This window comes from Vulpes lagopus, chromosome 14 (assembly GCF_018345385.1).
Source record: "Vulpes lagopus strain Blue_001 chromosome 14, ASM1834538v1, whole genome shotgun sequence".
Classification (NCBI taxonomy): domain Eukaryota; kingdom Metazoa; phylum Chordata; class Mammalia; order Carnivora; family Canidae; genus Vulpes; species Vulpes lagopus.
In genome coordinates, this window is record NC_054837.1 from 8,908,221 (window position 1) to 8,935,483 (window position 27,263).

At 45.6% G+C, this 27,263-nt stretch overlaps 1 protein-coding gene across 3 annotated transcripts in view; it reads left to right on the forward strand.

The window, feature by feature from the left end:
* DGCR2 (DiGeorge syndrome critical region gene 2) overlaps window positions 1–27,263 on the forward strand; it is a 90,169-nt gene that overhangs the window by 55,818 nt on the left and 7,088 nt on the right. For 2 of the 3 annotated variants that reach the window (XM_041728701.1, XM_041728703.1), the window contains exons 4-7: window positions 709–928; window positions 2,619–2,695; window positions 10,845–11,021; window positions 22,731–22,934. In XM_041728701.1, coding sequence (XP_041584635.1) covers window positions 709–928; window positions 2,619–2,695; window positions 10,845–11,021; window positions 22,731–22,934 — 678 coding nt within the window. The remainder of the gene's footprint in view (window positions 1–708; window positions 929–2,618; window positions 2,696–10,844; window positions 11,022–22,730; window positions 22,935–27,263) is intronic. The other variant, XM_041728702.1, reaches the window with a different exon arrangement.

The window sequence follows — 27,263 nt, forward strand, 5'->3', positions numbered from 1 at the left end:
CCTAAGGCCAGCCATACAGAACGGCAGGAGGCCGCCTGGCCCCAGGAGTGGGTCCACCTGGTGAGGAGACATCTGGGCTGGCCTGCCTCAGCGAGATGTAGGTTCCAACTGGCTACTCTGCTGTTGCCTGCTGTAGAACCCCCTGGGCCTCGCCTTCTCGTCTTGGGAGGCAGGGGCTGGCCTTTTTATCCCAGTGGCACTTCCTGCTCTGATCCTCTGAATTTCTCTTTTAGGGGAATACTGGCCAGTGCCCATTTGAAGGGAAAAGGAGGGCCAAGGAGCGGGCTCGGGAAGCAGTGGGCTTGCTGGTAGAGTGGCCAGAGAGCCAGATTTGGGGGCAGTGTGGGCAGGGAGTCTTTCTGCTCGTTCCTGGCATGGGGAGTTCTGCTGTCTTGTCAACCAGACTTCATCCGAGAATGAAGTCCACTTCACGAAGTACATTTTGCAGCCAGTCTTTAGTGTGCCAAGTAAATCAAAGGCCTTGCAGAAATGATATGAGTCCCTGAATGTGCCCGTGCCTTGGGCTACATCTGTGTCTTAGAGAATCTTGTATTTCACAGCATGTATGGTCTTACAGGCAGAGCTTGCCTCCTGAGCCTCAGTTTCCCCATTTTTCAGGGGCTATTTCTGGCCTCAGGTGCAGCATGTCTAATCATATTTTGGAGTGAGGATCCTAATTTAGGGGACAACTCCCCTCCCGCCCTTCATGTTTCCTAGGGAAGTGCCCAACAGGATGGCACCACTATGAAGGCACAGCCAGCTGCTACCGGGTCTACCTGAGTGGAGAGAACTACTGGGATGCCGCACAGACCTGCCAGCGTGTGAATGGCTCCCTTGCCACCTTCTCCACTGATCAGGAGCTGCGCTTCGTCCTGGCCCAGGAATGGGAGCAGCCGGAGCGGAGCTTCGCTTGGCAGGACCAGCACAAGTGAGTCCTGCGGTGGGGACCCAGGGCTTGAGGTCAGGCTGCCACCCAGCGAGCAGGATACCCACCGAGGACGTGGCTTCTGGCCTCCCATGACACCCCTCAGGCTTAGCTGACCGGCCCTCAGAGGAAGGGCAGCCCCATCCACTGGAAACAGATAGAGATCTGGGCTTTAGATCAGGCATCAGGATGATGTCAGGGGCTCTTAGAGGGCCAGGGATGGGCTGCCGTGTTGTCACTTCAAGCAGTTATCTTCATTGGCTCCCGAGGGGCTGATTGAAGGGGCTTCCTAGGCCCAGCATGAGGGCCGTATAAGTGGGTGGAGGGTTACTTCTAAGAAAGAGGGCTCTGTCAGGCCCAGTGCTTTCCATGGGCGCACTCGTTCAGTCTTCTAGAAACCACAAGAGGCCGATAGGTGAGAAGACAGGCCCAGAGTAGGTGAACACATGACCTTGGGCACGTATTAGCTAGGGTATGCTTAGGTTCCAACTCAGGCAGTCTGGCTCCAGAGCCTGACTCTTGACCCCAAGGCTCTGTGACATTGTGGAGAATATGTCAAAATTGCAGCCAGCTGCCAGCATCTCCAAGCCCAGAGCTTAGAGGGTTTTGTTGGAGGGCAGGTGTGTGCTGAGGATTGTAGTGGTCCTCTTCTGGAGGGGGCATACTGCTTCTTCCACACTGCTGGGGAGTGGAGGAGTGGATTGTAGGGTTGCCAGATCGCCAGTGCGCTCTCTCAGGGATGCTACACTGCTATAGGAGCACGATGACTGTAGCAGGTGGAGAGCAAGCCTTCATTTCAATACCCTAGCTGGATTTGGGCTCCACCATTATGCCCTGTGATGTTGGCAAATCACAATCACCTTGCTGTTTTTCCTTCTACAGCTGCAAAGTGAGAAAAAAACTTCTAGATCATGGGGTGATTATGAATCCATGGAGACGTGAGAGGGCTCAGCCCACTGGGTAGGAAAGTACCCCATCTCCCCAGGGTGGGCATGTGCATGGCAGTAGGCTGAAAGGAGAAGAGTGGCATTGAGCCAGAACTCCTGTGGTGGCACTGGGCCTGCTGAAGGGCAGCTCCAGGATTGCGGCTGGAAGGCTGGGGTGAGGCACACACCCAGCAGGTGGTGTGGCAGTCGGCCAGGTCCATGGCCCTCTTGGTGCTGTGACGTGTGTGCTCAGGAGCACACTGCAGGTCTGGGGCGAGCTGGCTCTAAGCGGAGACCAAGTAGGAGACCACGAACGTCATTTTACCCAACACTGCAGTGTAGACTCATGCGGGTTTGTGTTTTATTGAGATGTAATTCACACACCATAAAGTTTACCCCTTTAGAGCAGACCATTCTTTGGTTTTAGTATATTCACAGAGTTGTATTCATGGGGCTGTGTGTACCAGAAATACCAAGAATAAGATTGGTCTTATATAGAATGTGAAAACTTAATTGGATCAGCCAATGAGAATGGAATTGGAATTGACAGGAGTTACCCAAGATTCAACTTCTTCTGATCTGTGGATTTATTGTTTACAAACTTTATATGTACTTTATTAAATTTTAGTATCAAAACTTAAATTATTAATGCTTTACAAGCTTGGTATTTGAAAGGTCACTATAACTCTAAGATACCCACACTCACACCCAGTCCACGGTTGTCTCCTTGCTGTGCTGAGGCCTGCTGCCTTTCCGCCCTCTTGCAGGCTGTGGGTTGGCTACCAGTATGTCATCGCCAGCCGGAACCGCTCCCTAGAAGGTCGCTGGGAGGTAGCGTTCAAGGGTAAGTCTTTTTGGTCTTTCAGAAGAGTTGTTGAATGTGCAGTTGGGATGGGGGGGCATCATCCTGACTAGGGAGATATTACTGGGGGTTCTCCACCCCTTTACCCTCTCCCCAGTGGTGCTTGGTGCAGGGCTCATGGAGAGGAGCAGGCCCCAAATTGTGGAGGGCACCATGATGATGGGCAGACACCCCAAGGCCCTTCTTTCACACTCTTTGTGGGGCTGGAGCCTTCTCTGGAACCTGTGTTTCTTTCTCACTTGGCAAATACCTAGACTGTCCATTTTCCCTTTAAATGAAGGCCTTTAATTGGGGTATAAAAATAATGAATATAAGGAGTGTGCAGCTGACATGGGCGAGAGGGAGGGATAAGCCTTCTAGGATAGAGACATCAAGAAGTAGAATCCAAACTGGAAGGAAAGCTATCAGGCAGATGGAATTAAAATAGATAGTGAGTGTGCATGTGTTGTGTGTGCGTGGTTGTTTCTTTAAGGATTTTATGCTGACTTGTTTGTAAGCACCAACATAATGTAAAGGAAGCAGGCATGCTGGTGTTGGCAGCTGAGTCATGCCATTACCCCCTCCTCCCCTGTCCCTCCCCTCCTGCCCTATTACTCTGGCACTGGCAGGTTTCACCCAGGCCCTGGCTATGGCCTCTCCACTTGGCTGCCTGAGCTGTGATTACCCTGCCCTGTCCCCTTGTCAGGCCTTGCTTTGGGGCTGCTCTTTGGGCCTATGGTTTGAGCTTGGGTCCTATTCTTTTTTCCCAAACATGTCCCAGTCCCACTGTGGATGTCTTAAGTGTCTCTGAGAAGGACACGTGAGGAGTGGTGGTCCCAGGACCCCAGACATGTTGCTCTGTCCAGCTACATTCTACTGTGGAGAATGAAGGGCATTGACCTCAGAGCCCACCTGTTTCCCAGCCTGAGTGGCCTCGTGGCAGGTGACTGGCTGTGTCTTTACATACTCTGGTGAAATTACAGACATGATTGGTATTCAGAAGCCCCAGGTAGCTGGCTTCCCTGGAGAGAGGCAGGGTCTCACAGGGTAGGGGTGCTAAGCCTGGCAGTTGGAAAGGGGCAGGGAGCAGAGATGGTGACTACAGAGGCCCCAACAGAGGCCACACCTACCAGCCTTTGCTCCTACTTGGGAAGTCACCCCATTCTTGTATCTTCCAAATATCCTACTGAAAGCATGCCTCATATTTGTATTCCCAAAGTTTGTGAGTGTAATATGTAGATTTTTCTTCAGAGTAGAAGACAAGTAAATAGCTATGGGTTTCCAGGCCTGGGAGTCACTGTGTATCTTGCAGAGGATAAATCTAGTAGTTCCTCATTGTCTTAATCACAACCATTGATGGCTAATCCTAGGCCAAGTCCCATTGCCCTTGACCCCAGCAGAAGGCATTGGCCTACAGGATAGTATAGACACTCGTCGATCCGGTTATCTTCCTGACACCGATAGTTAAAAAGAGAAGATGCAGGTCTGCGTTGCATGATAGTGTGTTCTGAGCTGGGGGACATGGGACCCTTATCTGGCATGAGAATGACAAAGGCCCCAGGTAGGCTTCAATGGCCACACTTGTTTTCTCCTTGGCTCCACTGGGGCATTTAGAGAGTAAACCTGAAATCTAAGAAAACTAAGTATGTCAACACTGGCAGCAATGGCTCAGTATGCAAGGGACCTGAGGCAAGAGTGAGGCGCCCACACAGATGGTGCTGTGGCCCTAATGTCCATCAGCTCTGTGTGGCTGCAGCATGTTGTTGACTGCTCATGCCTGGGTAAGTGGACTTGGCAGTTCTGTTCTGGATTTAAGTAGTAGCCACAAAATGAATGCGTGGCTAAAAAGGATTCCTCTACTACAAGATAGCTGGCCCGGATACCTGACACGGCTCAACATCATTTGTTCTGGGGTGTTTTTGTTTTTGTTTTTGTTTTGAGAGGAAGAGAGTGGGATACGGGAGGGGCAGAGGGAAAGAAAGAGATCGAATCTCAAGCAGGCTCCACACCCAGCACAGAGCCAGTTGTGGGGCTGATCTCATGACCCTGGGACATGACCTGAGCCAAAATCGAGAGTCAGACACTTAACGACAGAGCCACCCAGGTGCCCCTGTTTTGGGTTCAAAGAAATTAAAAGAAAAAACATAAGCCCAAATGTAGCACACGAATTCTGATCCATCCTGGATTGGGAGGGGGAGAGTTATAAAAATTTTGGGACACAGTTAGGGAAGTTGAATCTGGATTTGCAGTGGAGGTTGACTCCAGGATTTTCAGAGGTGTGACTATAGTGTTGTGCTGTGGACAAACATGTAGAGTGAGCTGCTGCGACGCAGGACAGAACTTCGCAGGGGTTCATTATATTCTTCTGTCTGCCTTTGTATCTGGTTGAAAGCACCTTCTGCTGAGAGACTGCAGCGCGAGAGAATGCTGTCAACACAGCCCCAGCAAACGAGACGGTAGCAGAGCTCCCACTGCTACTCGCAGAGGAGAGAGAGGAACGTGCTCCCTTAGTCAAAACTGAGGATCTGGCTGGGCCTGAGAAGTGGGTCCAGAGGTGATGCATCCCAAAGGCAGTAGGAGGTAGATTTAAGTCTTTGGTCATTAATGGTGAATTCGCCCCAAAGAAAAGATTGTGCCTAAAATATGAGCAAATGGCGGTAAGAAGCCACTGTGGGAAGATATGTATTATTTTACATCTTGCCCAACATTTTCCTCTGTGTTTTATAATATGTGTTGTTATAACACACGTGTTGTCATAACATCGGCACGGTGGCACCTGCAGAGTATCATCCGTATATCCACACGTCTTACCTGTGTGTGCTGGCACCCCCCACTCCCCAGGTGCACTTTAAGTTTGGAGCTCCACTTGTAAGAGGGGCCTCCTCCCATGGCCTCTCCCCCAAGAGGGATGCCTTGCCTCTGGTTTCTGTCTATACAGCATGTCAGCTCCGCTCCAGGGTACCAAGACCCTGACGTTCAGGCAGCACCCAGGGCCTGGTGTGCCCTGGAAGGCTGAGAACTGCTGCTGCCAGAGAGTACAAGGTGCCAATTTTATAATATTGGTGACCAAAGTTTGAAAGCAGATCCATGTGGTCTAAAGGGAATCATCTGTTTTCCCCCAAGCCGTTGCCCAGGGCTCTAGCATAATTGCTGTTAACAGTATCATTTCAGTTTCTGGTTATTATATGTGATATGTATTTTAAAATGTAAAAATGGAAGCATACTGTGTGTTTGATGTGCCCACGTTGTATAACTTGCTTATTTTTAACACCTGCTCAGGGGCATCTGGGTGGCATACTGGTTGTGCCTGCCTTTGGCTCAGGGCGTGATCCCAGTGTCCTGGGATCGAGTTCCTCATCGGGCTCTCCAAAGGGAGTCTGATTCTTCCTCTGCCTGTCTCTGCCTCTCTCTGTGTCTCTCATGAATAAATAAATAAAATCTTAAAAAAAAAAAAAAAGATGTGCTCAGTCCTGCACCTGGACACCCATCCTCCCCCTATCTCAGCATTCCCACTTCTAGGGGCTCATTCCCATCACAAGTGGGCTGAGGCCATGTGTGCCAGAAAGGAATGCCCTTTATGATCTCTATCTTCTTGGCCCTGGTGCTCACACCCAGGGAGTGTGACTCACTTGTGTGCCCTGACCTATCCTGACCTAGAATCTTCCATCAGCAGTCAGGAAGCGGCACTTGGGGGAGGGCCAGGGCTCAAGCTGGCCTAGAAGGCACATTGTGGAGACCCTGCCCTCTGAGTGAGGTGACTGTCAAGCCGGAGTGGAGACAGCCAAAGTCAGGCCACAGTTCTGCTGAAGAAAGGCAGCCCTGAGAGTGAGGTCGTTGGTTCCAGCAGAGGAGCATTTGGGAGGATCCACACAGCTCGTTGTGGGCCCCAAGGCAGGCCCATTCTGTGGGGGCTGTAGTACCATACTCCTTCCTGGGTGAGGCAAGACAGAGGCAGACAGCCTGCTGTGGGGAGGCAGATGGCACACTGGTAGAAAGTGAGTGAAGGTCAGCCTGCTGTAGGATGAGCATGGAGGGTGTGGTTCTTCCAAGCTGAGGTCGCAGGGGGACAGAGACACAGGAGGAGATGGCAGAGGAAGTTCGGTGTTGTTGCATATGGCCATGTGTGCCACGCTAAGGACAGCTTGTGTGCAGACGGAGTCGGGGTGTCTGGGAACAGTTGCCGCCACTCCAGCAGGTTGAAGGCCTGCCCTACTGCATAGGCAGCAGTGGAGAGGTACCCTAGAGGACGGTCTGCTGGTACAATGACATGATCTCCTGCCCTTTCAGACTTGCCTAGAATCTTATCACTTGTCACCAGGTCACAGCCATCAGATCTAATGTCATCCACCTAAATTACCGACACCTCCAACCTGGTCTTCTTGCTGCCAACCCCACCCACCCCTGTCTCCTCACACAGTTGTCTGAGGTTCCTCTACTCCTCCCCCTTCTGCCCTTGTGGCTCCTTCTCTCAAGAAAGCCTGGTCCTCACAGTCCTGCGGCAGCCTTTCCCTCTGCCCTCCCTCCCAACACCCTGCAGCCCTCCTCTCTAGCCACATGCCACCTTTGCTGCTGCTGTAAGCCCTCCCTGGGATGCTCCTTCCCAAGCTCAGGTCTTTCTGGTGCAGGAGAAGGTACCACAGGCGGCCTGGCCCTGGCTGGCACCTGGGAGGGCTCAGGGATTGGGTGAAGCAGAGCCTACTGTGTCGGGTCGTCTGGACTGCACGAACTATGGGGTTTATGGTGAACACCTGTTTCCCCTGGTGAGTCTGGAGTCGAGATGCCCAGGGACTCCTCCAGGCAGGAACGCCACACCCATGTTGCTGCAGTTTGTTGCTGGCAAAGGCCCTCACCCTCCTGCCAGGTGGGAGAGTGCTCAGGAAGTCTGGCCTGGATGCCCCCAGACTTGCCTGATGCCTGAGCTGTCCCCTCTCTTGTTGCTGGTGTATCGTGCTGTGTTGCTGTAATAAATCTTAGCTGTGACTGCGGCTAGAAGCCAGGTCCCTTGAGTGCTTCTAGCAAAGCTGTGAGCTTGTGCATGGCGTGGGACTCCCACCACAAGCCTTGTCACCCCTCCCGTCCATTCTCTGCTCCTGTGGCACTACTCCGAGGCCTGCCTTAATCTCTGTGCTCCAGCTTCCTTTTTACCTGTAGTAGTTGTGACCTTCCAACATCACGAATACCTCACTCATTAGGTCTAGTAGTCCTCTGTTTCTGGCCTTTACACCCCTACCCTGTTGTGAGCTCTGCAAGGCAAGGAAGGATCTCTGCCTGCTGCTGTTGCCCGGTGTACCCCGAGTGCACGTTTACAGGATGGGGCCTGTGAGCATTTGTTAAGTCAGTGAGGATGATGATCAGGAGGCCATGCTAGATGCCTGGGGCTGCCCTCACAGAGTACCATGAACTTCTGGCTTAACACAAATTTACTTTCTCACAGTTCTGGAGACAATTCCAAAATCAAGGTGTTAGCAGGAGAGTTCTTTTTTGCTCCTTTGCCAATGCAGAGTGGCTCCTGGCATTCCTTGACTTATGACAGCCACACTCCAGGCTCTGCTCCATCTGCCTGTGGTCATTTCCCATGTTTTTATCCTCTGTGTCTTCTCCCTTTACAAGGACACACCCCAAGTACTGAATGATTTTACCTCGAGAGCCGAATAAGGTCATATTCTGAGGTTCCAGGTGGCCATGAATTTTGGGGGGATGCTTCTCAACCCACAGCAGATGCTAATTGAAGATCACACTGAGTGTGTTGGGGATTAGCTGCATTTATCTCCTAGCAGAGAGAGGATGGAGCATTTTTATGAAACTGGAGTATAAAGTGCCATAGAAAGGGCACATAAAATGAAGGCTTGAAAGAAACTAAGTTTGGCAAAGAGGAAGCAGTCTTCTTAGTCATTGGTTTCAAGAAACTACTGTAGCCCACATGACCTCAGGGTAAACAGGGCTTCTGACCAGCACAGAGCAAGAAGGCCCAGCTAGTCCTCTGGGCACATAGTGGGTGGGAGGAGCTCCCTCCACTTGGCCTTCCCTGTGCCCCTCCGTCTGTGCGTGGCTTGGTGGGGCCTGAGCCACCCTCACTCCCACCCTCCACTCTCAGTTTGGCTCAGGCATGTTCCAGCGGCTGTGAGCAGAATGGGGTGGGGACCAGGTCCCAGGACTCTACCCTGAGAGCATTTGTGGCCTTGGTCAGAACTTTGTAATCCTGTGCTGACATTGTACTCTGGGCTGGCAACTAGACTCAAGGCTAGAGCCTTTCTTTTTTTTTTTTTAAGGTTTATTTATTTTAGAGAAAGAGAAAGAGAGCATGAGTGGGAGGGGCAGCGGGAGAGGGAGAGATAATCTCAAGCCCAGTCCATGCTGAGTGCAGAGCCTGATGCGGGGCTCAATCCCAGTACCCTGAGATCAGGACCTGATCTGAAACTAACTAACAGTGCCACCCAGGCACCCCTGAAGACTTGGTTGTTTTGGGTTTTTTTGTTTGTTTGTTTTTATAAAGGATGGGATAAATCTGTTTCGTTTTCAGCACATGAGACAAGAAGCCAAATAGTGAAGAAAACTGTTTTAAGAAGGAAGGCTTCTGGGCAGCCCCAGCGCTAAACCCCAGATCAGTGGTTTAGCGCTGCCTTCAGCCCAGGGCCTGATCCTGGAGACCCGGGATCGGGTCGCACGTCGGGCTCCCTGCGTGGAGCCTGCTTCTCCCTCTGCCTGTGTCTCTGCCTCTCTCTCTGTGTCTCTCATGAATAAATAAATAAAATCTTTTAAAAGAAAAGAAGGAAGGCTTCTCCCAGGTAAAGGGGTATCTGAAGAAGAAGAGGGCACGTGGGTTATAGGAGACCTCGCTGGGGAGCAGGGGGCTGGATGACACAGTGCTCATGGCAGTGCCCACTCTTAGCATCAGAGGCAGGCTCCCCAAATGGTGTGAAAAGACATCCCAAGGACCCTGGCCCCCACCCCTACCCTCCCTCCATGGTCCTCCTGTGAGTCTGACCTAGCAGGGGTGCACTGACATTGACTGTGCCTGTCAGCTGGAGACTGGGCTTCTATCCCACCACGCTTCCCCAGAGTCCCTCTTCCTGACCTTGTCAGGGGGCTGGGAGGCATTGTGCCCAGTGTTTACAGAATGAGGCCCCATCTCCAGACTCGCTGGCTCTTCCAGACTGACCTCCATGCTTAATATTGGGAGCAAATAGAGTTCAAAAGGCATGCATGACAATACCATGTTGCTGTTAAAGGGTAAACCGCATCGCCATCTTAGTAAAATTAGAAGTGTCTCTGGTGACCCACGTCCAGGTTAGCCTCAAGGAATCTTGTGGCGGTCCAGTGTTGGAGAGTTCTCTGAGGTAGAGACTGGGCTCTGGGGGCTGGCTGTGCTGTGCCCAGATGTGACCTGAGTCCACCTCCTGGGACAGGAGAAGAGAGGCCCCCTGTCCCTGTTCTCCACCACAACCCCCCACTCGGGCTGCCGGGTGCCACATGATTTTTGATTGCCTGGTCCCCGGGTTGAAAGGCAGTTTCAGTGAGTGACAGTCCCCTGGAGTTGGGAGGGGGTTCCAGGGAGCCAGTGCTTTCTAGCTCGCCTGGCCTGATGATCCCCCTGCTAGGTTGAGGGAGCTATGATTCTGTCAGAATTGTATGCTCCTGGCACGTGCAATAGGTGCCTTTTGAGCCCTTCTCTATTTACTAGTTGAGACCCTGTTAAAGGAGAGGACTCCCCTCCCCATTTAATTGTTGTTTATCCATATGAACGCATACATTTTTTAAAAAGATTTTTTTTATTCATGAGAGACACACACAGAGAGAGAGAGAGGCAGAGACACAGGCAGAGGGAGAAGCAGGCCCCATGCAGGGAGCCCGACGCAGGACTCGATCCTGAGTCCCCAGGATCAGGCTCTGGGCTGAAGGCAACGCTAAACCACTGAGCCAACCGGGCTGCCCATACTCATACACTTTAATCGACTGTGCTGTGGCCCATTACTTTATCCTTCACGTTGCCCAGAGCTGTGCTCCTAGTAACTAGGGGAGGTCGTGAATGAATGCAGTGCAGCTAGTATTTGGCGGCCCACAGGCCCTTTGATTGATGGTCCAGTTTGGGGGGCCTTGGTACCCACAAGGACTGCCTGGGATTGGTGTGCTGACATTGTTATTTTTCCCACAGGTTCCTCCGAGGTGTTCCTGCCCCCAGACCCCATCTTTGCCTCAGCCGTCTCAGAAAGTGACAGTGTCTTCTGCGCTCAGCTCCAGTGTTTCCACTTCCCCACCCTCCGACACCACGACCTGCACAGCTGGCATGCAGAGAACTGCTACGAGAAGTCTTCATTTCTCTGTAAAAGAAGTAAGCCACCTTGGCTGTGACTCCTAATGCGCTGTAAGGAAGTGCTTCTCATGAATACGTGGCTGTCTGATTTCTGGACCTTGGTGTCAACCTTGAGTAGACTTGGACCTCACGGTGCACCAAGGCAGACCCCTGCATCATAGTGGGGTGGCAGGAGCTCCTTGCCTGGCTCACACTCCTCTGAAGGTACGCCACTGCTGTGGCAGGAGGGCAAGGATCCCGGCAGCAGTCAGCATCTGTGAACAATCCTTTCTCTTTCCCAGGATAGAGGTGCTAATTCCTGCCCTCTACATCTCGTTGTTGTTAGGAGCTGACATGAGAATGGTGATGGAGGATTTGCCACATCTCCTGGTGTCTTGGAGCCTCCAATTCCCCTGGTCACTTACTTACCCACTCTCTCTTTCGGTCTTTCCAAGACTGCTTACTCTACATCTGGACCACTCCCCGGCTCCATCCGTGATCTTTCCCTGTCCCTCAGCCCACTCACTCACTCACATTCCACATCCAGGTCTCTTCCAGTTTCAGGGACTCACAGTGTGTGGTGCTTACTGAGGGCAGGGACAAATCGCACCCAGAGGCAGCATGGGAGGCAGGCTGATGGTCTCAGCATCATTAATTTGGACCATCATTCCTTTTCTGATAATTTTTCATTCATCAAGCATTCATAGATATTTGAGCCTATTTCTAGACTCCATTCTGACCCTTGGCTGTTGTCAGTCCCATGCTGATACCACATCGTCTTCATAAGAACTTTGCATCCTCTCAATGAGTGGTGGGCTTCCCTTGTTCTTGCCCCTTCTGTTGCCAATTCTCAACCTTTTATTCTTCACCTGAATTTTAGAATCCTTTTTCTGAGCTCCATTATTAGAACTCTTACCTGGTTGGATTCTGCTAGATTTTCTATTTAGGCTTTTTTTTTTTTTTTTGTCTTCTTTCAAATCTTTGATTTTTTATTTCTTTACATTTTTTCCCCTGGTGTTCCTTTACTTGCTAAGGTCTCCAGTGTAGTGTTGACTAGAAGTGCTGGTAGTGAGCCATAGGTTTATCTTCCCAGCCTAAAAGAGAAAGTTTTTGGTGTTTCACCATTAAATATGGCACTTTAAGAGTGAGAAAATACCTTTTTGAGGTTAAGGAAGTACCCTTCCATTCTTAGTTTGCTGAGAATTTCTACATTACAAAAATGTAAACACTTTTTCTGCATTTATTGGGATCGTGTGGCTTTTCTTTTTTACTGATTTATATTATTATTTTGCTTATATGATTTTATTTACCATTTACTTTTTTACATTAGATCTCTGATATTAAACCATCCTCAGGGGTTTTTTTGTATATATATTGCTAGCTTTGCTTGGCCGACATTTAGGATTTTTGAAACTCCTCTAAGAAGTGATCTTGGCCTGTTATGGTGCTTTTCTTTGCTCTCCATGACTAGTTTTTGCATCACATTTATATTCGATACTTGAAATGAGTTGGGAAGCATTCTATTTTACCAGTCTCTAAGTCAGTTTGCACTAATTGCAAATGATCTTGTCCTTAAGTATTTGATAGATCATACCATTTAAGACCATCTGGGCTTGGGAGGCCAGGGACTTTGTAACTTGTTATTTAGATACACAGTTGGTACTTGCACAACATGGGTTTACATCCACTTTTTTTTTTTTAAAGATTTATTTATTTATTTACTTGTTTGTTTGTTTATGATAGACACACAGAGAGAATGAGAGAGAGAGAGAGAGAGAGAGAGAGAGAGAGGCAGAGACACAGGCAGAGGGAGAAGCAGGCTCCATGCAGGGAGCCCAATGCGGGACTCGATCCCGGGACTCCAGGATCACGCCCTGGGCCAAAGGCAGGTGCCAAACCGCTGAGCCACCCAGGGATCTCCCACATCCACTTTTTATATGGATTTTTTCAGTAAATATAGTAAACTATTGTAAATGTATTTTCTTTCCCTACGGATTTCTTTCTTTCTTTTTTTTAAAGATTTTTATTTATTTAATCGTGAGAGACACACAGAGAGAGGCGGAGACATAGGTAGAGGGAGAAGCAGGTTCCTCAAGGGGAGCCTGATGTGAGACTCGATCCCGGGAGTCTGGGATCACGCCCTGAACCAAAGGCAGACGCTCAACTGCTGAGCCACCCAGGCGTCCCTCACTGCTTATTTCTTCCAAACCATTTGGGAATAAATTGAGGATATTGTACCCTGGAGGCCTAAATACTTGGTGTGTTTCCTAAGAACCAGGACACACTCTTACATAACCGCTGCACGATTATCAAAATCAGGGCATATAATATGGGTATAGTGCTATACAGTAATCTACAGTTTATGACAGTTTTGTCAGTTGTTTCAATGATAATGCTTTATAACTATTTTTATCCTCGTCCAGGATTCAGTCCAGAATCATGCATTTCACTTAGCTGTAGTGTTTCTTTAATTTCCTTTTTGTCTTTCAGTTTGAGTAATTTCTGTTGACATATTTTACTAATTCTTTCCTTACCTTTGTCAGTCTGCTCATAAGCCCACTGATGGCATTTTTCACCTGTTTTTGACATTTTGTCTATTTTTCATTTCTAATGTTTCTATTTGATTCTTTCTTTTTTAAAAAAGATTTTATTTTAGAAAGAGAGACAGAGACGAAGCACAAGCTGGGGGGAGAGGCAGATGGAAAGAGAGAAGCAGACTCCCCACTGAGCAGGGAGCCCAAGGCAGGGGACAGTCCCAGGACCCCTGAGATCATGACCTGAACTGAAGGCAGCTACTTAACTGACTGAGACCTTGGCACCCCATTTGATTCCTGAGTTTCCATCTCTCTGCTGAGTGTTCTATCTTGTATATCTACCTTTTCCATTAGAGCTTTTAACATATTTTTTTATTTTTTATAGTAAGATATATTTTTTAAGATTTTATTTATTTATTCATGAGAGACACAGAGAGAGAGAGAGAGTCAGAGACATAGGCAGAGGGAGAAGTTGGCTCCATGCAGGGAGCCCAGTGTGGGACTCGATCCCGGGACTCCGGGATCACACCATGAACCAAATGCAGATGCTCCACCGCTGAGCCACCCAGGCGTCCCGAGTTTTTAACATATTAATCATAGTTATTTTAAATTTTCTGTGGATGGTTCCTTTATCTGAGTGTAGTTTTGTTGATCCATTTGTCTCTGGAATGTTTGTGGGTTGTTGTTTTTTCTCCAGCTTTTTGTATGCCTTGTAATATTTTGTCAAAGATCAGACAATTTGTGTAGAACAATAGAGATTGAGTTTGATAGGTGATTTTGCCTTTCCTTCTGATAAGACTTCTTTACTGCAGTGGTGGTGGTAGGGTCAATATGGGCAGGTTTAGGCCTGAGCCGTGGATATCCTCTGTGCACCCAAGCCTTCATAGTCAGTAGATGCCTTGTGTTTAAAGTGGAGCTGGTTTTCCAGAGGCTCTTTTTCTTTTCTTTTTTTTTTATTTTTTTTTTTAAATTTTATTTATTTATTTATGATAGTCACACAAAGAGAGAGGCAGAGACACAGGCAGAGGGAGAAGCAGGCTCCATGCACTGGGAGCCCGACGTGGGATTCCATCCCGGGTCTCCAGGATCGCGCCCTGGGCCAAAGGCAGGCGCCAAACCGCTGCACCACCCAGGGATCCCTAGAGGCTCTTTTTAATACCTGCTCTGCCCTCTGCGTTAGATCTTCCCTTTGGGCCACTCCAGAGAGCCTGTCTCTTGCAGCTGTCTTCATGTGCGGCCTTCATAACTGCATCTGTCTTGCTGCCACCCAATGTTGTGGGTCCTCACAGAGGGTTTTCACCAGTTCCCTGAAGGCTCCCAGTGTGCTCTAAGTGGAGGCAGTTGGCATAGGAAACTGGGGGCAGGCTACTACAAGCCAGGCAGTTGAGGCAATTGATCTGAGGAGCATATATGGCTTTCTCTGCTGGGTCCTGCCCTGAAAGTGGGGGAAAAATACAGGAAAGCTCATAGTCATTGACCAAATCCTAAATGTTCTGGGCTGGTCACTGCAGAGGTGATGGGTCAGAGCTCTCCTGTCATATATGGCCTAGCCATTATCTGTATATTTAGTCTCATAGATACATCATGAGGCACAGGGTATCACTTGGCCCTGACATTGGTGACATTAGCTTTGATCCCTGGATTAAGGTTGTATCTGCCAGATTTTTGCTCTGTAAAGTTCTAGTTTTTTCTGTTTTGAAATTAATAAGTGATATGTGAGGAGATCCTTTAAGGAACAGAAATTCCTGTTCCTCATCAAACTTGCATCTGCAGATGTTAGCCATGTGTTGACAATTTTCTGACTACATCATTCTTTCCATAATTACTAGTTGGCATTCTCTTATCAGGAAAAGCATTCCCTTTTCCCCCCATTTATTAATTTATTTGTATTAGAATGCACTCTTGGATTTTTATTATATAAAATGGTTTATAATTCATGAGTACCATTATTTATTTTTATGCTTAATTTGACCCATTTATGCTTGCCTTTTTTTTTTTTTTTTGCTTGCCTTTTTTTTAAAAAAAAGATTTTATTTATTTATTCATGAGAGACAGAGAGAGGGAGAGAGAGCGAGAAAGAGAGAGAGAGGGAGAAGCAGGCTCCATGCAGGGAGCCCAATGTGGGATTTGATCCCGGGACTCCAGGATTACTACCTGGGCGGAAGGCAGGCGCCAAACCGCTAAGCCACCCAAGGATCCCCGCTTGCCTTTTTTTTAAATTGACATTTTTATTGAGATCCTGTAGGTTCAGATGCATTTAAAGGAAATAAAAAGCTCCCTTATACATTTTGCCTGATTTCCCCAAATGGGAACATTTTGCAAAACTATAGTGTAATATCATAGCCAGATATTGAGTTGTACACAATCCACTGATTTTATTCAGCTATCTCCAGTTTTACTTGTATGTGTGTGTGTGTGTGTGTGTCAGAGAGAGAGAGAGAGAAAGAGGGGTTTATAGAATTTTATTTCTTGTGTAGGATCCTGTAACACAGTCAAGATATGAGTAGTTCCAGCACCATAAGGAGCCTCCCTATTATTCCTTTATAACCACACCCACTTGCAACCACTCTCTGTAGTGGAAGAATTCTCCAGTGAAACCATGTAGGCCTGAGATTTCTTTTTGGGGGAGTTTTTAAATTATGAATTCAACTTATTTGATTGTTATCGGACTGTTCAGATTATCTATTTCATGTTGAGTGAATTTTTGGTAGGTTCTGGTTTTCAAAGAATTAATCCATTTCTTCTAAGTACTCAAATTTATGGGCATAGAGTTGTTCATAGCGTTCTCTTATTAATTTTCTTATCTTTGCAGGATTTATAGTGATGTCCCCTATTTCATTCCTGCTATTGGTGATTTGTGTTTATCCAATTTTGATTTTGTCAGTCTTGCTAGAGGTTTATTAATTTTGTTCATTTTCTTGAGAACCAGCTATTTGTATAATTGATTTTTCTCTATTTTCAATTTCACTGATTATTTCTCTTTATTATTTCCTTCTGTTTGCTTTCTTTTTCTAGTTCATCTTGTACTCTCTGGATTCAACCTTTTCCCAAGCCTTGGAGGACCTGGGCACTAATTATGCTCATGGCTTTAACGCCCTTTCAGTGGACAGAGCTAAGACGTGTGTGTGCGTGCATGTGTGCATGCATGTGTGCATGCGTGTGTGTATATATATATATCTTGGATATAGATTTTTGATACTAATTTAGTCTTAATGATTATAGACATATTCAAGTTTTCTGGTTCTTTTTCAGTCAGTTTGGTAAGTCATGTTTACCTAAGGCATTGGCCTACGTGTCTGAATTTTTTACTTCATTCTCATACAATTCTCTCAGCATTCTTTTACGATTTTTGAAGCATTTGTATATCATTATGACCTCCTTTTGATTCCTAATATTATTTATACATAATATTTACATTATTATTTCTTTTTTCTTGATTAGTCTTACTGAAGATTTGGCTCTTTGATTCATCTTTGTGAATAACCAGCTTTGGATAGTAATTGATTCTCATTGTTTTATATCTGTTTTCTGTGCCATTAATTTCTACTGTCAGTTTCCATCCTTTTACTTTCATTAGGTTTACGCTTTTCTTTTTCTTCTAGAGTTAGGCCCTTATCTCCTTAAATTTTAGTTTTTTCTAACATAAGGCATTAAAGTTTAATTTTCCCTGTACTTACAAACAATGAAGTACACAGATCTTAAGAGCAAGTTTGTTGAATTTGTATACATGTGTAACCATTTCCCAAATCAAGAGGTGGAATATTTCCAGCCCCTCAGAAGATGCCTCCTGTCCCTAACTAGTCTGTGTATTTTCCCCTTCCGCGAAGTCATTCTTATCATGGGTTAGTCATAGATCATATACTGTATTTATAGTCTCAAATTTAGTTTAGTGGCTAATGTGTATTGTGGTTAGATAACATGATATTTATGTTCTATTGTTAGGAGTTTTATTAGTATTCCTCATGTGCTTAAACTCTTGGCGGTAGGATTTTTTATACATTTATTAGCTCAGGCTTATTGATAGCAAGTCTGTTTTGACTATATGGGTATAGTAATTGTTAAAAGAGATGTATTTTAATCTCTCACTCTGGATGTTGATTCATTCATCCATTTTTCCCTGATAATTCCCTAATTTTAGCTTTATCTGTCTTGAGAGCATGTTATTGGGGGCACAAGTACTTATAATATCTGCCTGAATTGAACCTTTTTATCATGATGTAATGATCCCTTTTATCCATATTAGTTTTTGTTGGTTTTGCTTAAAGTTTTACTTCTTTTGGGATCCCTGGGTGGCACAGCGGGGGATCCCTGGGTGGCGCAGCGGGGGATCCCTGGGTGGCACAGCGGTTTAGCGCCTGCCTTTGGCCCAGGACGCAATCCTGGATACCCAGGATCGAATCCCACGTCGGGCTCCCGGTGCATGGAGCCTGCTTCTCCCTCTGCCTGTGTCTCTGCCTCTCTCTGTGTGTGTGTGACTATCATAAATAAATAAATAAAATTTAAAAAATTTTTTAAAAAAGTTTTACTTCTTTTGCAGTGGTGGGTGCAAAATGGTGTTACAATAAGAGGCTTAATAGCCAGACTTTGGGTTTTTTTGTTTGTTTGTTTGTTTGTTTAAAGATTTTATCCATCCACTCATGAGACACAGAGAGGAGAGAGGCAGAGACACAGGCAGAGGGAGAAGCAGGCTCCATGCACCGGGAGCCTGACGTGGGACTCGATCCCGGGTCTCCAGGATCGCGCCCTGGGCCAAAGGCAGGCGCCAAACCGCTGCGCCACCCAGGGATCCCTACCCTTACATTTTTGAAAGGCATAATTGATTTATATTTTTAAATCTAAAGATAGTCAAGGTCTCTAACTTCCTTTGTTCCTACAAAGACCCTATATTGAGAGGTCAGCACTAAGATCCAAATTAGAAATTTTTGGAATTTGCTGCTCAGTAAGTAATCTTTTTTCTCCATAATGGAGTCCATAATTTCCAGTGGGCCAGTGCCATTTTGTATTCACTGATTGAGTGAAGATCTAGACTGCAGAGAAGCCTAATTTCTACTCACTGTGCAAACCACCTTTTTAAGAAGGCTTAAAAAGGTACATTGGGAGGATGGTTAAAACCAACTCTTATCTTTCTTACAATCTGCAGAGCATATGCCCTGAGTCTGCAACTTGGGTATGCCTCCCCTTCGTTAGATGATGAATTCATGAGGGACTTCACAGGCTGCTGAGGACAAGTGCACTTTTGAATGAATATCAGTCAAAAAGACATTGTCACCTGGAACTGGAAAGTAGAGTTATTTTTGTTTTTTCCCCAATGGTAGCCATTTCAGTTCAAAAGCTCAGTTCTTGGAAGGGCCACTTTTTGACACTGGAGAAGACACATGTCCCTATGCACCTGAAAATAAAAAGTTTTAAAATAAAAGGCACCAAAAGCTCTATATTGCTTTAGCTCAGTTGTTCCCCAGGTTCTGACTTACATTTGTCCATTATTTTAGTTTTACTTTGTGTTTACACTTCTTGAAATTCGAATCACTTGTTTTATGAAGTCAGCATTTAGGCACCTTTCCTCAGGTGTTCATCATTGTCTTTATTATTTCTTCCTATATCCCACTTCTCTCTGGGTTCAGCTTTTTATTCCTCAAATACAGCCTTCAGAAGCTCTTTGAGATGAGGTTGTGTTGTTAGTACTACACCCTTTCACTCTCTGGATGAAAAGTCTGTATTTTTTAACCCTGAATGTTAGTTTAGATGGGTATAGATTTGTTGATTAACAGTTACTTTTTCTCAAGACTTTGAAGGTGCTATTTTATTGTTTCTGCCTGTTCCTTGCTCTGAACTGTCATATACCTTTTCTTTGTTTGTTTGATGTATTACAAATTCAAAAACTCTTTATCATCCTGGTCCATCCACGAACAGGCTGTAAGCACCCTGTCCAGGTGGCCAGGTGCCCCAAGTATGATAAGGCTGGCCTCTGCCATAAGTTCCCCTTCTTGCCCTCTCATGACTGTGACCTAATAATGATCAAGTCAAGTGTTCCAGTGAGATTTCTTCATGCCTTTGGTTGTGTACTCCATTCTGACTCCCCACAAAGCACTTGCTGTGGGGTCCTTGCTCCTTCTCTGCTCCCTGCCCACTTGGTTAAGTGGCACCCTTGGTGTTCTTCCTGTGTGATCCTTCCTGGTGTGCAGTGACTCTGTCGGTCCAGGGCCTATGAATATAATACACTTTGCTTTCCCGTACCTCCTTTATGCCTCTCTTGTGGCCATACCGGACTGACCATCGCCTAAAAGAACATAGAACAGTAGGTAATCGTCATCTCTTGTTGCTTTTGAGAGTTTCTCTTTGTTAATGCACTGGGGTTTTATCACATTGTGTCTAATTATTGATTTATTTTTATTGGTCCTTTTAGGACCCTTGGGGATTTATGTGTTTTATTAATTATGGGAAGATCTCAGCTATCATCTCTTTATTTTAACAGCTTTATTGAGATATAATTCACATACTTTACCATTCACCCATGTAAACTGTATCATTCAGTGCTTTTAGTATATTCACAGGTAAGTGCAACTATTACTACTAATTCCATGTATATATACAGATACATTTTATTCAGGTTAGCATCAGATTGATACTAGGTGCATTTCCGTGATATGTGGAAGTTACCTCTTAAAACTGTTTTTCTTTTCTTTCTTTCTGTGGTATTATTATACACACTAGGTCTGTTAGTGCTGTAAACTACCAATACATTGTTGTTAAGTACCATCTCCAGTCATTTCCTTAGCCTAAAACGGCTTTTATTCCACATTTGGGCTTACTAGCAAAAAAAATACATTTCTATATGTTAGAGGTCTGATACTATGTTATAAACACATTATTTTTTTTAAGTTTTTATTTATTCATGAGAGACAGAGAGAGAGAGAGAGAGAGAGGCAGAGACCTAGGCTGAGGGAGAAGCAAGCTCCATGCAGAAAGCCCTAAGTGGGACTCAATCCTGGGATCCTGAGATCATGCCCTGAGCCAAAGGCAGATGCTCAACTGCTGAGCCACCCAGGCATCTCTAAACACAGTATTTTATACAGTTGCCTTTTTAATCATTAAGAGGAAAAAAATACTCATTTATATTGTTTTTCATAATTACACAATTATCTATTCTAGTGCTTTTTGGGTTTTTTTTTTATGGATTCAAATTCCTCTCTGAGGGTCACTTGCTTTTAACTTTAAGAACTTCCAGGGATCCCTGGGTGGCTCAGCGGTTTAGCACCTGCCTTTGGCCCAGGGCACGATCCTGGAGTCCTGGGATCGAATCCCGCATCGGGCTCCCAACATGGAGCCTGCTTCTCCCTCTGCCTGTGTCTCTGCCTCCCTCTCTCTATCTCTGTGTCTATCATGAATAAATAAATAAAATCTTAAAAAAAAAACTTTAAGAACTTCCTTTGGGGTGGGGTGCCTGGGTGGTTCAGTTGGTTACGCATCTGACCCTTGATGTCAACTTAGGTCATGATTTCAGGGTTGTGAGATAGAGCCCCGTGTTGGGCCCTGTATCAAGCTCCACACTGGGCACGGAGTGTGCTTAGGATTCTCCCTCCCTCTCTCTGCCCCTCCTCCCTCCCTATGGGCACTTTCTCTCAAAAAAAAAAAAGAGAGAGAGAATTTCCTTTGGGATAAAAAGAATTTCCTTTGGTATTTCTTTTTTTTTATTATTAAAGATTTTATTTATTAATTAATAAATAAGTAGATCCCAGGTCTCCAGGATCACGCCCTGGGCCAAAGGCAGGTGCTCAACCGCTGAGCCACCCACGCATCCTTCCTTTGGTATTTCTTAAAAGGCAAATGTAAGAGCAATAAATTCTCTCAGGTCTTGTCTGTCTGGGGAAAGTCTTTATTTTGCCTTTAAGTTTTGAAAGCTAAGTTTACTGGATATAGGAATCTTGGTTGACAGGGGTTTTTTTGAGCACCTTGAGTATGTTATCAAGACATACAGAGGCCTTCTCACCTGTTCTTTCTCTAAGAAGTCAGCTGTAAGTCTTGTGGGGGTTCTTTTAATAGGTAACAAGTCATTTCTGGCTCACTATTTTTAAGGCTTTCACTTTTTCTTTGACTTTAGCACTTTTACTATGATGTATGTGTCTGACATGTTTAGGCTCTTCACATTTATCCAACTTGTAATTTGTTGTGCTTTCTACATTTAAAGGTTTTGTTTTTCTATGAATTTGGGAAGTTTTCAGCCATTATTTCTTCAGATACTTTTTTCTGCTCCTTCTACTCTCTTCTCCTTTTGGTAAGTCCATTTCGTGTATAATGGTACACTCGATGGTATCCCATATTTCTCTGAGGGTTGCTCATTTCTTCATCCCTTTTCTTTCTATTCTAGCAGAGAATAATTCTATGTGTTTCTTGCCCTGCAAATTCTTGACCACATGAGTTATGTAGATTTAACTCCAGTCTTAAGTGAGGCACAGACCTGTGGTTGTGGGATTTCTGATGATTTTTTTTTTAGATATCCCTACTCCATTTGAAAAGTGAAACAAAAAAAAAAAAAGAAAAGAAAAGTCAAACAAACTTCTTCTCATTTACCTTTGCCTTCAACTGAGCATGTGTCTTTTGGAGAGCTGCCCCTGCCTCATCCCTCCTCCCTTCTTCCAGGCTTCTGTTGTGTCTGGGGCTGGCTTAGGGCTTTGAGTTTTCAGCTCTCTCTTGTCTCTGGCCTTGGCCATTTCTCTTTCTCTAGCCCTAAGTCAGCTCTGCACAGTTTACCATGTGTGTTGAGACTAGTGGACTGTTTTTACAAATAGAATCAGCAGCTTCTTGGGAGAATCATTGGAGACACATTCTCAAATATGTCATAAAATGATTAATATGTATTGCAGCTCCATCTTAAAATTGAAGAAATCTTTAAGTACACTGCTTAGGCAGACAATTGAAAGCAAACATTTCTCCACGGGCTTTCCCCTGGAATCTAGTACTCCTCTCTCTGCTAGCTGTCTGGGCTCCTGGCTATGTGTGCCCTGACCAAGTGTGCTTTGCCCTAACAGTGAGCTGTAGTCACCTCTCTCAGTCACTCCCTGTGGACCAGGCTCACATACTCCAGGACTGGGAGGGCTTTCAGATTGATCTTGCTAACTCCTCTGTTGTCATGTCTGCCACCTAGACCCAGGTGGAGAAAGTCAGAGCTCCTTCTGCTGATAATGCATACAAAAATGCATATTTGTGCTTATTTCAGGTCAAACATGCGTTGACATCAAGGACAATGTGGTGGATGAAGGGTTCTACTTCACCCCCAAAGGAGACGATCCGTGCCTGAGCTGCACCTGCCATGGTGGGGAGCCCGAGATGTGTGTGGCTGCCCTCTGTGAGAGGCCCCAGGGCTGCCAGCAGTACCGCAAGGACCCCAAGGAATGCTGCAAGTTCATGTGCCTGGACCCAGGTGAGATTGATGGTGGGTCATGAGTCAACCCCCCTGTTCTGACCTGGAGCCCAGATATGCCTTTGCTTTCTCAGTGGTGGGGACACATGAGGGCTCATGGCACATGGCATAGCAACAGTGGCAGTTAGTTCACAGAGCTGTCTTGCCAGCTTTGATGGCCCAATAGTCTTGGGGGCATGTGTGTGTCATATGACCCAGCCTTCTCTGCCACCTTACAGGTTGGCTTGTGTCAGCTCAGGGAGGTAACAAGTATCATACACCAGTGAACTTGAAGTTTAATGTGGGTGTTTGTTAGTGAATCCACTAAAACTGATGGCTTCGAACCTGATCTTTCTCCTCTCAAGACTTATGTCCCCATTTGAGCTCTTCTCTGAGTTTGGTGATGTGGAGAGTAATGACAGTTTTTATTGCTTATAGTCGTTGATTTTTACTAATAAAATCTTTCAGAAAAAGATTAAATATTACCCTCATTTTTGAGGAAAAAAAATTCCTTTCTACCAGGTGATGCTTTGTGGTTAGACACTGCACAGACATGTGGTCTCTAGATAGCCCTCTTTTCCTTTACAAAAAAAAAAAAAAAAAAAAAGCAGGTAACAATCTGGTGTATAGGACCATTAGTCTGTATCACATTCCCTGCAGCATACTGAATTGTTCTTCACACCAGTGTAGCTGGCATCTCTGAATTCATGATCACAGGAGAAATGTAAATCAAAAACATGAATTTGTTTTTATCTTGACAGTGTGAGAGAGACATGGATAGGGACTTGTGGAAGTCCCTAAGCTCATGCACCCTGTAGAAGAGCAGCTCAGACAGGGCATAGTGACCATCTCCATCCTCCAGGGCCCCTGTGGAGGAGAAACTGTTTTGCCTAGTGCTGGTGGGACAGGAGCTGGAACTGGTTGGTGTCTGAGGGCCACAACAGCTAGAGCTCTCATCAAGTAGGGAGTAGTCAGTGCCCCTGCATGCCAGGAGGGCTTCTAGGGAGAGGTCAAAGCAGTATCAGAGGGTGTCTAAAGTTTGGCTGAATCAGGCACTCTGGCACATGTCCCACATGTACAGTCGGCTGTGGAGAGTAGAGGAGCCTACCAGGGAGCGTGGAGCTTGGGCCTCCTTGTCTTACAGGATAGATTGTATCTGCTTGTATAAGGTGCATTCATGTAGTATTCTGGCAAGTACTGACTAGATGCTTACCAGGTCTCCTGTGTCCTGGACACATCACTCTCAACCTCCAGTCCTTACCTTCCACAGGAGTCAAACTGTGGCTTCCATAAGCACATCGCCTGGATTTCTCATTGCATTTCTTAGGAGTCTGCCAGTATTGCCTTACCTCTCCATTCAGGCTTTGTAAGAATGATCAGAACTATATAAGGCCTGTAGAGCCTGCCCAGCCCTAAGGACTTCTTCACAGAGCAGGGCTCTCAGGGCATCTGGATGAGACCACATCTAGTACAGGCTGTTTATCTGAGCAACTTATCCAGGGAGTCTCCCGGTCTCTTTTTCAGCCTTACTTTTGCAGGTCCTAACTGCTTCCCAGGCTGAGCATTTTCTCCTGGGAAGTGTCTTTATTCCAACAAGGAAAGATACACTGCCACCAAAACTGGGGACATTGGGAAAGTATCCCCTTTAACAAGACAGAATGTCTGCTCTCACCATTCTATTCAAGGTTGTACAGAAGGAAAAGGGCAGTGCCAGAAAATGAAAATGTATCCAGACCAGAAAGGGAAAATGAAATCATCTTTTTTTAGTAGATGACATGATTATCTGCATAGAAAATCCCAGAGGATCTACAGGAAAGTTACTAAAACTAATAGGTATGTTTAGCAAGGTCTCCACGTACAAGGTCAATATATTAAAGCTCTATTGTTTTTATATATATGCTACTTGTGAACAGTTGGAAATTGAAATTTCTAAGAAAAGTACCATTTACAATAGCACCAAAAACATGAAACTACTAAGTTATAAGCTTTACAAATATGTGCACAAGCTGTGTGCTACAAACCATAAAATACTTATGAAAGAAATAAAAAAAATGTAAATAAAAGAAGAGGTTTACCATGTTCATGGATCATAAGATTCAGTATCACTAGGCAGTTAATATCCTCAAATTATCTGTGAATATAATTCTGTCCCAACCCAAATTCCAGCAAACTACTTTTATAGACATTGACAAGCTGATCCTAAAATTTATGTAGAGGGGTGCCCTAGCTGGCTCAGTCAGTGGAACACATGACTCTTGAGTTCAAGTTCAAGTCCACGTTGGGTGTAGAGATTACTTAAAAATTAAAAACAAAACAAAACAAAAAAAAAAACACAACCTTAAATAAAACTTAAGTAGAAAGGCAAAGGTATTAGAATAGCTAAAACAGTTTTTGAAAAGAACAAAGTTGGAGGATTAATGATACCAGATTTAAAACTTACTGTACAGGGCAGCCCCGGTGGCGCAGCGGTTTAGCGTCGCCGGCAGCCCGGGGCGTGATCCTGGAGACCCGGGATCGAGTCCCATGTCAGGCTCTCTGCATGGAGCCTGCTTCTCCCTCTGCCTGTGTCTCTGCCTCTCTCTCTCTCCCTCTCTCTCTCTCTGTGTCTCTATAAATAAATAAAATCTTAAAAAAAAAAACTTACTGTACAGTCGTAATAATCAAAACAGTATGGTATTATCAAAAGAAAAGACACCTAGATGAGTGGAACAGAATAGTCTAGAAATAGTCCCACACTTACATGGTCAACTAATATTTCACAACAGTACAAAAGCAATTAAATGGAGAAAGGATAGTCTTTTAACAAATAGTGTTGAAACAATTGGACATCCATATGCAAACACACACACACACACACCTTTAACTATACATTCTACTCTGTATAAAAAGTTAACCCAAAGTAGTCTTAGACCTAACTGTACAACCACACATTGTAATACTTCTAGAAGAAAATGTATGCTCTAAGAAAGTAAAGTCTATTAAAAGAAAATAGAAAACATAGAAAAATCTTTGCGACCTTGGGATAGGCAACATTTGTAGCTGACATCAAAACCATGATCCAGAAAAGAAAATAAATTGCACTTCATCAAAATTAAAAACTTCTGCCTTGGGCAGCCTGGATGGCTCAGAGGTTCAGCACCGCCTTTGGACCAGGGTGTGATCTGGGGTCCCGGGATTGAGTCCCGCGTCGGGTTCCCTGCATGGAGCCTGCTTCTCCCTCTGCCTGTGTCTCTGCCTCTCTCTCTGTCTCTGTGTCTCTCATGAATAAATAAAATCCTTAACAAAAATAAAATAAAAACGTCTGCCTTTTGAAGGTTGTTTAAGAGAATGAAAAGATGAGCCACCATCAAAGAAAAAATATTTGCAAAACACAAATCAGAGGTCTTGTGTTCAGAGTATATAAAGACTCTAAAAAGTCAACAATAAGAAAATAAACCACCCTATTAAGAAGTGAGGAAAAGATTTAAAATGAGACTTCACCAAAGAAGGTACATGATGGCAGCCAAGCAGCTGAAAAGATGTTCAACACTGGTCATTTAGGGGAACAGATTGAATGCACGTGGGGTACCATACCTAATGAAAGACTAACAATTGCCAACACCGAGCAGTGACCTGGGTGCAGAGCAACTGCCCTTCTCACAGTGCTCTCTCCTCCCATCCTGTGCTGCTGCCCTGGGGTCATGGGATCATGAAGCTCTAAGAGGTGAGATGGAGTACCCAACTGTGTAGCTGCCAGGAACAGAGCCTATGTTAGAGTCCAGGGCATTGCCCTCCAGTTCCTGCTGAGCTTCTGCTTCACCTGCTGTCTCTGATGGAAATTTCAAACTATTAACCACATAACCAAACTCAGTGAAGTGGTGAGCTTGTCATCACTGGAGTTCTTCATGCACAGGCTGGACAGCCATGTAGAAAGGACTTGGGATGGCTCAGGCATTCAGACCAAGGGTCAAGCCAGGTGGACTTCAGGGCACTTTGAGTTCCAAGAGCATCTACCACAGCAGGACATGTCCTCTGGGGCCCAGGGGCTGGCTGGGCACCAGTAGCATGGAAGACAGAAGACAACCCCACTCATGGTATTGTCCAGAGCCCCATAGAGAGACCAGTCTTGGCATGAGTCCCAGGGACCCAAAAGTTGCCTTCTGGCTCCTAGGACAGTGCTGTCTTCTTTGTGTCTGAGTGTAAGTGGCTTTCTTCTAGGAGTTGCTTCCTCCCTCCTAATCACCATGGAGGGATGGTCAGGGACCTTGACTGTGTCCTTAGGTTTTTTTTTAGAAGTGATTAGTAAGAGTCATTGCAAAGGGGCTGCTGCTTTAGGTGCCCCCTTGGGATCTCTGAGCTGGCCACCAATTA